Raw genomic sequence first — 14477 nt, forward strand, 5'->3', positions numbered from 1 at the left:
AAGCGGGTGGCGACGGCGGCCTATGGCACCGCAAAAGCCACTGCAGTGCATTGATTTAAAGAGCCCGCTTTAAATCAATGATCTGCAGCGGTGTCGCGGGGGCATAAATAGCCAATAACTTATACCGGAATATCGGTATAAGTTATCGGCTATCGGCCTTAACCTCCACCGATTATCGGTATCGGCCCTAAAAAAAAAAAACAATATTGGTCGATCCCTAGTATGTACCTACAGAATAAATATAAGGGGGACATTTATCATTGTTTCTTTGGTAAGCAAGTTCTGTAGTCATTTTTTTTTGCTTTGGTTTTGCTTATGTATGACATATTTATCATACTATCACAGGGGGTTGATACATTTGGCTCACATAAGCAAAAAACAATAAATCACTTTGGAATACCATTTTTTACGACACATAAGCAAAAAATGTATATGTGTTTATTAAATTTTTTTACCACTTTATGTACTAACTAATGTTTTTGTGTGTTTTTCTTCTCGTCTCAGATCTGTGTATGCACAGGACTACTTTGGATTCGGTGGACTACAGACATCAGCTTTTTTTTTTTTTGAATATCAAGAAAATGGTTAACGAGGGCTTGTGGGGGGGGGGGGGGGGGGGGAGTGTTTTTTTTTTTCTTTGGAATAAAAGTTTTTTAATTTACTTGACAGGCTTAGTAGTGGAAGCTGTCTTATAGACAAAGTTCATTACTAAGCCAGGGCTTAGTGTTGGCTCCAAAAACAGCTAGCGCTAACCCCCAATTACTACCCCGGTAAACAACGTCACAGGGGTGCCGGGAAGAGCCAGTACCAACAGGCCCGAAGCATCAAAAATGGCACTCCTGGGCCAAGATGGTAACAGGCTGACGTTATTTAGGCTGGGGAGGGCCAGTAACAATGGTCCTCACCCACCCTGGTAATGTCAGGCTGTTGCTGCTTGGTTGGTATTTGTCCGAGAATAAAAATAAAAGGGAACCATGAGGACATGCTGTAAGTTGTAGTTGCACCAGCTAGCGGACGGGAGGTAGATGTGGGCAGGTGGCCGGGAAGCGGAGCTGCGCAAAAAGTCGCAAAGTAAAATTGATGGCGAAAAAACAAGCCCTCATATGGGGTCTGTAGGTGGAAAATTTAAAGTGTTATGGATTTTTCGAAGGTGAGGAGGAAAAAACAAAAGTGCAAAAATAAAAAATGGCAGGTCCTTAAGGGGTTAAAAGAGTACTGTGGTGCTGTACAACTTATCCCCTATCCAAAGCATAGGAGATAAGTGTCTGGTCGCAGGAAGTCTAACCTCCTCCCCCATCTCCTGCAGCTCAGAGGCTACAAACCGGTAGGTTTCGCGCAGTTGCACTTCTTTCCTCATCTGATGAGGCAGGAAGAAGCGCAACCACACGAAACCTACCGGTTTGTAGCCTCTGAGCTTCCTGCACCTTCCCAGACATCCATGGCGGCCGCACCACGCTGAAGCACCTATGTTTGCAGCGAGTTGCTGGATTTCATTTTCTTCATTTATCTGCTTATTTGTGTTTCTGGATTTCTGGAACCGTTTCATTCCATGGACTTCCATTGCACATATTAAGCTTCCGGTGTTAGTCAGGTGCCTCCTACTTTTTCTATTCTTGTTTATTGTGGTAAGCCAGTGTTTCACAACTAGGGTGCCTCCAGCTTAGTGCTGGGCGATATTCTGGTTCATACCTAATAACGGTGTGTTTTTTCTGTACGATATGAGTTTTTCCCTATATCGCAATACCAGTCATCAGCTGAGCCGCAGCGCTGGAAATGAATGAGTTGTGAGCCGCGGGCGCAGGACTTCTGTTCGGAGAACGGAAGCTGTCCCCTCCCCTGCAAGCGCAGAAAGCCAGTGTGCCGCGGGCACTGCAGGGCTTCTGACCAGAACTACAACTCCCAGAATGCCTGGACAGCCTTTGGCTGGGAGTTGTAGTTTTGTGACAGCTGGAGGCACCCTGGTTGGGAAGCACTGCTGTAAGCCCTTATTAACCTATTTACAGGGAATCAGCTAAGTGCAGGTGACGACAGATCCCTGGAGATTATTCCACACAGATCACATCCCTGCTGAACACAAACAGCCCGTATAGAGGGAGTGATCAGTGCTGGGGGCAGAAACCAGGAAGTGCAGCTCCACGAAGGCAACCTACCTGGGAAAAACAGAGTAGGGAAAGTTCTGCACCTTTATGATCAACTTTGTTCTTTAATTGCTTCCATGTTAAAGATCTCTACTCGAACAGTGAAAGGAGATCTATTTGTCTCTATATAGAGCAGTGTTTCCCAACCAGGATGCCTCCAGGTGTTGCAAAACTACAACTCCCAGCATGCCTGGACAGCCTTTGGCTGTCCAGGCCTGCTGGGAGTTATAGTTTTGCAACATCTGGAGGCACCCTGGTTGGGAAACACAGAGAGTCTAAGGGTGTATTCACACGGCCGTCAGTCCCCGTTTTTTTTATTCCCGTTTCGGTTCCGTTCTTGCAGGCTGTAAATGGATTTAAAACGTTTTTTTTTTTTTTTACAATCCATTTACAACCGTTTGTACCCGTCTGCACTCATTTCCGTTTTTTTGACGTCAGAAAAAGCGGCACATGCAGTGTTTTTTCTTCCATCAAAAACAAAAACGGAAGAAACAACGGTTACAATAAATTTTACATTGAAGTCTATGGAAAACGGATGAGCCTATAATGTGATCTGTTTTGCATCCGTTTTTTTCAACCCGTTTTTACTTTTGAGCATGCTCAGAACAAAAAAATAAAAAAATTAACGGATCCAAACGGATAACATACATTTGCATCCTTTGTTTTTGTTTTTTAAAGGGTACCTCTCATCAAAAAAACTTTTGATATATTATAGATTAATGTATGCAGAATAACTTTACAATTGCATGTTATTAAAAAATATGCTTCTTTCTATTTAATTTTCCACTTTGAAGAAATGACCACTAGGGGTCTCCCTACCAGTCCTGGCAGCAAGAATTTCAGACTCATGCTGGAGTCCTAAACACTACGAGCTGCCAGTCTGCTTTGTTCACAAAGGAGAACACTCAGAGCTGCCAGCCTGCTTTGTCCACAGCCTGTTTGGCTGTGAACAAAGCAGGCTGGCAGCTCTGAGTGTTTAGGACTCCGTTTTTTTTTTTTTTTGATGGGAGAACAACGGGAGGGGTCTAGACGGCCGTGTGAATGCAGCCCAAAACCTGTACAGACCAAATACTTTTCATAGCTGAGGGTTTGTTACATTGTATCCAGCATTAGCAATCCTCTGTAAGATTTTACCTGCACCGATATATGGTAAACTATTAAGGGTGCATTCACACCACGTTTTTGCAATAAATAAATAGCCGATAACTTATACCAGAATATCGGTATAAGCTATCAGCCTGAAAGACCACAGATTATTGGTATCGGTCGATCCCTAGTTTTTTATGAAAAAAATGTAAACGTTTTTAACTTTTCACTCTATTATGAATAAAGTTTCACTTGTTTGATTAAAATTCCAAGAAAAAAAACTGTGCAAAGTCAAAAACCGTATGGTGAAAATGTTATACGTTTATATTTAAATCATTGCTACACCAAAGAAGAAAAAGAAATACACAATATAATGCACACATACAACCTGAGCCTTCATATATAGCACAGGGGACTAGCAATGGAGGACAATAGATGGAGGAGTAGTACGGCAGGTGCCCCCCCTAGAGACCCCACGCGTTCCGTTGCCCGTCAGCAACTTCCTCAGGGGTGACAACACAATAGATGGAGGAGTAGTACGGCAGGTGCCCCCCTAGAGACCCCACGCGTTCCGTTGCCCGTCAGCAACTTCCTCAGGGGTGACAACACAATAGCTGGAGGAGTAGTACGGCAGGTGCCCCCCTAGAGACCCCACGCGTTCCGTTGCCCGTCAGCAACTTCCTCAGGGGTGACAACACAATAGATGGGAGTAGTATGGCAGGTGCCCCCCTAGAGACCCCACGCGTTCCGTTGCCCGTCAGCAACTTCCTCAGGGGTGACAACACCCCTGAGGAAGTTGCTGACGGGCAAGGAACGTGTGGGGTCTCTATGGGGGCACCTGCCGTACTACTCCTCCATCTATTGTCCTCCATTGCTAGTCCCCTGTGCTATTTATGAAGGACACTCAGGTTGTATATACATTATCAGTGTTGTGGGGATAGGACTGTATTGATTTAACATTCTTGTTACATGATAGGCTAACAACCTATTTATCTGTGGAGGCAGGTGCCCTGGGTGGGGTTCCCCCCCCCCCTTTTTTTAGGGGGTCCCCCCTTGTTTGTGCAGTGGCCACTTGGGCCTTTTTTAATTGGTTTTAATTGTATTGTCTGCGTTTTGTAATACTTGTGTGCAATAAAGATAATATTTTTGGGATTATAGTCATTGTGGGTGTGCATTATATTGCATATTTCTTTTTCTTCTTTGGTGTAGCAATTGTTGTTTGGTACGCTTAATAGCACCCCTTTCTATATGATGCTGAGCCCGCCTGTCTCTTATATACATATATTTAAATCATAACCGCTATGTCAGATAGGAGCCACAAGCGACAATGGGGCAAGTGTCACATACCTCTCAGAAAGTATCAAAATGTGTCAATGACAAGGTGATCAGTCACATGACTAGATTACTGGGATAACAGATCACAGGAGTGAATGCACATTACTGGAACCACAGATACGTGATGAGGCGGCAGGGGATAAAATAGTTAAGGACGAAGGTTATTCAGGGACATTTTGGGAATGGGCTGCAAGTTATGGTGCTCAAACAGGATTCATTAGTCCACAATCCAGAATTAAAGGGGTACGCCGGTGGAATATATATATATTTTTTTTCATTTTTTAAATCAACTGGTGCCAGAAAGTTAAACAGTTTTGTAAATTACTTCCAGTAAGCTGTATGCTACAGAGGAGATTATTTTCTTTTCGATTTTCTTTTTTGTATTGTCCACAGTGCTCTCTGCTGACACCTCTGTTCGTGTCAGGTATTGTCCAGGGCAGCATAGGTTTGCAATGGGGATTTTCTCCTCCTGCTCTGGACAGTTCCTGACACGAAAAGAGGTGTCAGCAGAGAGCACTTTGGACGAGACAAAAAATAAATAGAATTTCCTCTGTAGCATACAGCTGCTAAAAAGTACTGGAAGGGTAAAGATTTTTTTAATAGAAGTAATTTACAAATCTGCAACCAGTTGATTAAAAAAATAAAATAAAGAAAAACATTTCCACCGGAGTACCCCTTTAAAGGCTCCATTCACACAACGGAGACAATCAGCTCAGAAATTCCAGTGCAGCAGCCTCCTACTGTCTTCCATGAGACTACGATGCTCCGTGAACACTGCAGAATTTTCTCGGAAATTCAACTTCTGCACTTCGCCGAAAGAATTAACACTCATTCTTTTAGTAGAAATCCAATGGTCAATGGTGAAAACGCATTCAATTTAAATGGAAATGTTAAATATCCACTTCTGGTAGTTTTTCTTTTAGCGTCATAGACATATAGGGTCTGGCTGCAAGATATTGGGGTGTCGGGGATATACTGGCTGCTCGATATTGGGGGTGTCGGGGATATACTGGCTGCAGGATATTGGGGTGTCGGGGATATACTGGCTGCAGGATATTGGGGTGTCGGGGATATACTGGCTGCTCGATATTGGGGGGTCGGGGATATACTGGCTGCTCGATATTGGGGGTGTCGGGGATATACTGGCTGCAGGATATTGGGGTGTCGGGGATATACTGGCTGCAGGATATTGGGGTGCCAGGGGATATACTGGCTGCAAGATATTGGGGTGTCGGGGATATACTGGCTGCTCGATATTGGGGTGTCAGGGGATATACTGGCTGCAGGATATTGGGGTGTCAGGGGATATACTGGCTGCAGGATATTGGGGTGTCAGGGGATATACTGGCTGCAGGATATTGGGGTGTCAGGGGATATACTGGCTGCAGGATATTGGGGTGTCAGGGGATATACTGGCTGCAGGATATTGGGGTGTCAGGGGATATACAGGCTCTGGCTGCAGGATATTGGGGTGTCGGGGGATATACTGGCTGCAGGATGTTGGGGTGTCGGGGATATACTGGCTGCAGGATATTGGGGTGTCGGGGATATACTGGCTGCAGGATATTGGGGTGTCGGGGATATACAGGCTCTGGCTGCAGGATATTGGGGTGTCGGGGGATATACTGGCTGCAGGATATTGTGGTGTCGGGGATATACTGGCCGCAGGATATTGGGGTGTCGGGGATATACTGGCCGCAGGATATTGGGGTGTCGGGGATATACAGGCTCTGGCTGCAGGATATTGGGGTGTCAGGGGATATACTGGCTGCAGGATATTGGGGTGTCAGGGGATATACAGGCTCTGGCTGCAGGATGTTGGGGTGTCGGGGATATACTGGCTGCAAGATATTGGGGTGTCGGGGGATATACAGGCTGCAGGATATTGGGGTGCCGGGGGATATACAGGCTGCAGGATATTGTGGTGTCGGGGATATACTGGCCGCAGGATATTGGGGTGTCGGGGATATACTGGCTGCAGGATATTGGGGTGTCGGGGATATACAGGCTCTGGCTGCAGGATATTGGGGTGTCGGGGGATATACTGGCTGCAGGATATTGTGGTGTCGGGGATATACTGGCCGCAGGATATTGGGGTGTCGGGGATATACTGGCCGCAGGATATTGGGGTGTCGGGGATATACAGGCTCTGGCTGCAGGATATTGGGGTGTCAGGGGATATACTGGCTGCAGGATATTGGGGTGTCAGGGGATATACAGGCTCTGGCTGCAGGATGTTGGGGTGTCGGGGATATACTGGCTGCAAGATATTGGGGTGTCGGGGGATATACAGGCTGCAGGATATTGGGGTGCCGGGGGATATACTGGCTGCAGGATATTGGGGTGCCAGGGGATATACTGGCTGCAGGATATTGGGGTGCCAGGGGATATACTGGCTGCAGGATATTGGGGTGCCAGGGGATATAATGGCTGCAGGATATTGGGGTGTCAGGGGATATACTGGCTGCAGGATATTGGGGTGTCGGGGATATACAGGCTGCAGGATATTGGGGTGTCGGGGATATACAGGCTGCAGGATATTGGGGTGTCGGGGATATACAGGCTGCAGGATATTGGGGTGTCGGGGATATACTGGCTGCAGGATATTGGGGTGTCGGGGATATACTGGCTGCAGGATATTGGGGTGTCGGGGATATACTGGCTGCAGGATATTGGGGTGTCGGGGATATACTGGCTGCAGGATATTGGGGTGTCGGGGATATACTGGCTGCAGGATATTGGGGTGTCGGGGATATACTGGCTGCAGGATATTGGGGTGTCGGGGATATACTGGCTGCAGGATATTGGGGTGTCGGGGATATACTGGCTGCAGGATATTGGGGTGTCGGGGATATACTGGCTGCAGGATATTGGGGTGTCGGGGATATACAGGCTCTGGCTGCAGGATGTTGGGGTGTCGGGGATATACTGGCTGCAGGATATTGGGGTGTCAGGGGATATACTGGCTGTAGGATATTGGGGTGTCAGGGGATATACAGGCTCTGGCTGCAGGATGTTGGGGTGTCGGGGATATACTGGCTGCAAGATATTGGGGTGTCGGGGGATATACAGGCTGCAGGATATTGGGGTGCCGGGGGATATACTGGCTGCAGGATATTGGGGTGCCAGGGGATATACTGGCTGCAGGATATTGGGGTGCCAGGGGATATACTGGCTGCAGGATATTGGGGTGCCAGGGGATATAATGGCTGCAGGATATTGGGGTGTCAGGGGATATACTGGCTGCAGGATATTGGGGTGTCGGGGATATACAGGCTGCAGGATATTGGGGTGTCGGGGATATACAGGCTGCAGGATATTGGGGTGTCGGGGATATACAGGCTGCAGGATATTGGGGTGTCGGGGATATACTGGCTGCAGGATATTGGGGTGTCGGGGATATACTGGCTGCAGGATATTGGGGTGTCGGGGATATACTGGCTGCAGGATATTGGGGTGTCGGGGATATACTGGCTGCAGGATATTGGGGTGTCGGGGATATACTGGCTGCAGGATATTGGGGTGTCGGGGATATACTGGCTGCAGGATATTGGGGTGTCGGGGATATACTGGCTGCAGGATATTGGGGTGTCGGGGATATACTGGCTGCAGGATATTGGGGTGTCGGGGATATACAGGCTCTGGCTGCAGGATGTTGGGGTGTCGGGGATATACTGGCTGCAGGATATTGGGGTGTCAGGGGATATACTGGCTGTAGGATATTGGGGTGTCAGGGGATATACTGGCTGCAGGATATTGGGGTGTCGGGATATACTGGCTGCAGGATATTGGGGTGTCGGGATATACTGGCTGCAGGATATTGGGGTGTCGGGGATATACTGGCTGCAGGATGTTGGGGTGTCGGGGATATGCTGGCTGCAGGATGTTGGGGTGTCGGGGATATACTGGCTGCAGGATGTTGGGGTGTCGGGGATATACTGGCTGCAGGATGTTGGGGTGTCGGGGATATACTGGCTGCAGGATGTTGGGGTGTCGGGGATATACTGGCTGCAGGATGTTGGGGTGTCGGGGATATACTGGCTGCAGGATGTTGGGGTGTCGGGGATATACTGGCTGCAGGATGTTGGGGTGTCGGGGACATACTGGCTGCAGGATGTTGGGGTGTCGGGGATATACTGGCTGCAGGATGTTGGGGTGTCGGGGATATACTGGCTGCAGGATATTGGGGTGTCAGGGAACATACAGGCTCTGGCTGCAGGATATTGGGGTGTCGGGATATACAGGCTCTGGCTGCAGGATACTAGGGTGTAAGGGGATATACTGGCTGCAGGATATTGGGGTGTCGGGGATATACTGGCTGCAGGATGTTGGGGTGTCGGGGATATACTGGCTGCAGGATATTGGGGTGTCGGGATATACAGGCTCTGGCTGCAGGATACTAGGGTGTAAGGGGATATACTGGCTGCAGGATATTGGGGTGTCGGGGATATACTGGCTGCAGGATGCTGGGGTGTCGGGGATATACTGGCTGCAGGATATTGGGGTGTCGGGATATACAGGCTCTGGCTGCAGGATACTAGGGTGTAAGGGGATATACTGGCTGCAGGATATTGGGGTGTCGGGGATATACTGGCTGCAGGATGTTGGGGTGTCGGGGATATACTGGCTGCAGGATATTGGGGTGTCGGGATATACAGGCTCTGGCTGCAGGATACTAGGGTGTAAGGGGATATACTGGCTGCAGGATATTGGGGTGTCGGGGATATACTGGCTGCAGGATGCTGGGGTGTCGGGGATATACTGGCTGCAGGATGCTGGGGTGTCGGGGATATACTGGCTGCAGGATGCTGGGGTGTCGGGGATATACTGGCTGCAGGATGCTGGGGTGTCGGGGATATACTGGCTGCAGGATGCTGGGGTGTCGGGGATATACTGGCTGCAGGATGCTGGGGTGTCGGGGATATACTGGCTGCAGGATATTGGGGTGTCAGGGGATATACTGGCTGCAGGATATTGGGGTGTCAGGGGATATACTGGCTGCAGGATATTGGGGTGTCAGGGGATATACAGGCTCTGGCTGCAGGATATTGGGGTGTCGGGGGATATACTGGCTGCAGGATGTTGGGGTGTCGGGGATATACTGGCTGCAGGATATTGGGGTGTCGGGGATATACTGGCTGCAGGATATTGGGGTGTCGGGGATATACAGGCTCTGGCTGCAGGATATTGGGGTGTCGGGGGATATACTGGCTGCAGGATATTGTGGTGTCGGGGATATACTGGCCGCAGGATATTGGGGTGTCGGGGATATACTGGCCGCAGGATATTGGGGTGTCGGGGATATACAGGCTCTGGCTGCAGGATATTGGGGTGTCAGGGGATATACTGGCTGCAGGATATTGGGGTGTCAGGGGATATACAGGCTCTGGCTGCAGGATGTTGGGGTGTCGGGGATATACTGGCTGCAAGATATTGGGGTGTCGGGGGATATACAGGCTGCAGGATATTGGGGTGCCGGGGGATATACAGGCTGCAGGATATTGTGGTGTCGGGGATATACTGGCCGCAGGATATTGGGGTGTCGGGGATATACTGGCTGCAGGATATTGGGGTGTCGGGGATATACAGGCTCTGGCTGCAGGATATTGGGGTGTCGGGGGATATACTGGCTGCAGGATATTGTGGTGTCGGGGATATACTGGCCGCAGGATATTGGGGTGTCGGGGATATACTGGCCGCAGGATATTGGGGTGTCGGGGATATACAGGCTCTGGCTGCAGGATATTGGGGTGTCAGGGGATATACTGGCTGCAGGATATTGGGGTGTCAGGGGATATACAGGCTCTGGCTGCAGGATGTTGGGGTGTCGGGGATATACTGGCTGCAAGATATTGGGGTGTCGGGGGATATACAGGCTGCAGGATATTGGGGTGCCGGGGGATATACTGGCTGCAGGATATTGGGGTGCCAGGGGATATACTGGCTGCAGGATATTGGGGTGCCAGGGGATATACTGGCTGCAGGATATTGGGGTGCCAGGGGATATAATGGCTGCAGGATATTGGGGTGTCAGGGGATATACTGGCTGCAGGATATTGGGGTGTCGGGGATATACAGGCTGCAGGATATTGGGGTGTCGGGGATATACAGGCTGCAGGATATTGGGGTGTCGGGGATATACAGGCTGCAGGATATTGGGGTGTCGGGGATATACTGGCTGCAGGATATTGGGGTGTCGGGGATATACTGGCTGCAGGATATTGGGGTGTCGGGGATATACTGGCTGCAGGATATTGGGGTGTCGGGGATATACTGGCTGCAGGATATTGGGGTGTCGGGGATATACTGGCTGCAGGATATTGGGGTGTCGGGGATATACTGGCTGCAGGATATTGGGGTGTCGGGGATATACTGGCTGCAGGATATTGGGGTGTCGGGGATATACTGGCTGCAGGATATTGGGGTGTCGGGGATATACTGGCTGCAGGATATTGGGGTGTCGGGGATATACAGGCTCTGGCTGCAGGATGTTGGGGTGTCGGGGATATACTGGCTGCAGGATATTGGGGTGTCAGGGGATATACTGGCTGTAGGATATTGGGGTGTCAGGGGATATACAGGCTCTGGCTGCAGGATGTTGGGGTGTCGGGGATATACTGGCTGCAAGATATTGGGGTGTCGGGGGATATACAGGCTGCAGGATATTGGGGTGCCGGGGGATATACTGGCTGCAGGATATTGGGGTGCCGGGGGATATACTGGCTGCAGGATATTGGGGTGCCAGGGGATATACTGGCTGCAGGATATTGGGGTGCCAGGGGATATAATGGCTGCAGGATATTGGGGTGTCAGGGGATATACTGGCTGCAGGATATTGGGGTGTCAGGGGATATACTGGCTGCAGGATATTGGGGTGTCGGGGATATACAGGCTGCAGGATATTGGGGTGTCGGGGATATACAGGCTGCAGGATATTGGGGTGTCGGGGATATACAGGCTGCAGGATATTGGGGTGTCGGGGATATACTGGCTGCAGGATATTGGGGTGTCGGGGATATACTGGCTGCAGGATATTGGGGTGTCGGGGATATACTGGCTGCAGGATATTGGGGTGTCGGGGATATACTGGCTGCAGGATATTGGGGTGTCGGGGATATACTGGCTGCAGGATATTGGGGTGTCGGGGATATACTGGCTGCAGGATATTGGGGTGTCGGGGATATACTGGCTGCAGGATATTGGGGTGTCGGGGATATACTGGCTGCAGGATATTGGGGTGTCGGGGATATACAGGCTCTGGCTGCAGGATGTTGGGGTGTCGGGGATATACTGGCTGCAGGATATTGGGGTGTCAGGGGATATACTGGCTGTAGGATATTGGGGTGTCAGGGGATATACTGGCTGCAGGATATTGGGGTGTCGGGATATACTGGCTGCAGGATATTGGGGTGTCGGGATATACTGGCTGCAGGATATTGGGGTGTCGGGGATATACTGGCTGCAGGATGTTGGGGTGTCGGGGATATGCTGGCTGCAGGATGTTGGGGTGTCGGGGATATACTGGCTGCAGGATGTTGGGGTGTCGGGGATATACTGGCTGCAGGATGTTGGGGTGTCGGGGATATACTGGCTGCAGGATGTTGGGGTGTCGGGGATATACTGGCTGCAGGATGTTGGGGTGTCGGGGACATACTGGCTGCAGGATGTTGGGGTGTCGGGGATATACTGGCTGCAGGATGTTGGGGTGTCGGGGATATACTGGCTGCAGGATATTGGGGTGTCAGGGAACATACAGGCTCTGGCTGCAGGATATTGGGGTGTCGGGATATACAGGCTCTGGCTGCAGGATACTAGGGTGTAAGGGGATATACTGGCTGCAGGATATTGGGGTGTCGGGGATATACTGGCTGCAGGATGTTGGGGTGTCGGGGATATACTGGCTGCAGGATATTGGGGTGTCGGGATATACAGGCTCTGGCTGCAGGATACTAGGGTGTAAGGGGATATACTGGCTGCAGGATATTGGGGTGTCGGGGATATACTGGCTGCAGGATGCTGGGGTGTCGGGGATATACTGGCTGCAGGATATTGGGGTGTCGGGATATACAGGCTCTGGCTGCAGGATACTAGGGTGTAAGGGGATATACTGGCTGCAGGATATTGGGGTGTCGGGGATATACTGGCTGCAGGATGTTGGGGTGTCGGGGATATACTGGCTGCAGGATATTGGGGTGTCGGGATATACAGGCTCTGGCTGCAGGATACTAGGGTGTAAGGGGATATACTGGCTGCAGGATATTGGGGTGTCGGGGATATACTGGCTGCAGGATGCTGGGGTGTCGGGGATATACTGGCTGCAGGATGCTGGGGTGTCGGGGATATACTGGCTGCAGGATGCTGGGGTGTCGGGGATATACTGGCTGCAGGATGCTGGGGTGTCGGGGATATACTGGCTGCAGGATGCTGGGGTGTCGGGGATATACTGGCTGCAGGATGCTGGGGTGTCGGGGATATACTGGCTGCAGGATGCTGGGGTGTCGGGGATATACTGGCTGCAGGATGCTGGGGTGTCGGGGATATACTGGCTGCAGGATATTGGGGTGTCGGGGATATACTGGCTGCAGGATGTTGGGGTGTCGGGGATATACTGGCTGCAGGATGTTGGGGTGTCGGGGATATACTGGCTGCAGGATATTGGGGTGTCGGGGATATACTGGCTGCAGGATGTTGGGGTGTCGGGGAACATACAGGCTCTGGCTGCAGGATATGGGGTGTCGGGGATATACTGGCTGCAGGATATTGGGGTGTCAGGGAACATACAGGCTCTGGCTGCAGGATATTGGGGTGTCGGGATATACAGGCTCTGGCTGCAGGATACTAGGGTGTAAGGGGATATACTGGCTGCTGGATATTGGGGTGTAAGGGGATATATTGTGCAGATTCTCGGGGTGCATGTGTCTTCTGGGGGTGACATGAATTAGGTCGTCACTGGAGTGACAAATAACACACGGTTGTTTCGCAGGGCTGTACCCCTCCCCCACACACAGCCCGTGCAGCGGGTCGGGTCACCCGTTCTTTGGTCGCCCTGTTACCTTGTTCTGCTCCTCCTCAAATCGGGCAACCTCCTGGGTGTTGTAGTGCAGCTGCCGCCCCCCATCCCTCATCTCGTCCATGCTTCAGCGCTCAAACACCGCCCCTTTTTTCCTCATTGGTCAGCAGAGAGCAACTGCTGACGTCACACTCTCGCGAGACAGACTCAAGACCTCAATTCTCACGTGGAGAAGGGGGTGTGTCTGTATCGCCATGACAACAGGACACGTGACTCCCCCTCCCCTTCTTACAGTGCAGTGTCATGTGATTTCCAGAAGTCACAATATCAGAGTAAGTGCAGAAGTAGCAGCCGTCCATATCAACCTAATAAGTCCGTGAGTGTAACCAACTGTATGCATCGCCGCTCACCAAGGGGGCAAGCAGGATTTTATAAAGGGTCAGGGTTTAAAATGAAAACATTAAACAACAGGACATATTACTACTGCAGTTTTATTAGGCACACTACTAAATAAAAAAACATTACGAGACATCCCCTCTTAAGGACGCAGCGATTTTTCATTTTTGCACTTTCATTTTTGTGAATTTATAAACCGGTTTAAACTGCTTTTTCATCTAAATTTGTTGCGGGAAAAGTAGAAGGCTGGCCCAGTGGGACTATTTCTGCGACATTTCATTTAGGTTGTTTAAATGGGCACTGTCAGATACAAAAACTTTGATATGTTGTAAAGCACGCAAAACCAATAGGTTTTACAATTGTTTTAGTTAGAACATTTTCAGTATTTCATAGTGAAAAAGCCAGTCAAACAATTGTCCCCCTGCCTGCTTGGACACATACTAGTCCTGCTGTGTCCATGCGTCATCACCTATGTCATGGACACACTTCCTTGATTGACAGCTGTGAGCGCA

At 50.2% G+C, this 14477-nt stretch overlaps 1 protein-coding gene across 4 annotated transcripts in view; it reads right to left on the reverse strand.

Annotated features, from left to right (window-relative positions):
* URI1 (URI1 prefoldin like chaperone) overlaps positions 1–13751 on the reverse strand; it is a 90199-nt gene extending 76448 nt beyond the window's left edge. The window contains exon 1 of one of the 4 annotated variants that reach the window (XM_056525670.1): positions 13613–13751. In XM_056525670.1, coding sequence (XP_056381645.1) covers positions 13613–13693 — 81 coding nt within the window. In that variant the 5' untranslated portion in view covers positions 13694–13751. The remainder of the gene's footprint in view (positions 1–13612) is intronic. The other 3 variants (XM_056525673.1, XM_056525672.1, XM_056525674.1) reach the window with 3 other exon arrangements.
* Positions 13752–14477: the final 726 nt, after the last annotated feature.

This window comes from Hyla sarda, chromosome 6, assembly GCF_029499605.1.
Source record: "Hyla sarda isolate aHylSar1 chromosome 6, aHylSar1.hap1, whole genome shotgun sequence".
NCBI classification, from domain to species: Eukaryota; Metazoa; Chordata; class Amphibia; order Anura; family Hylidae; genus Hyla; species Hyla sarda.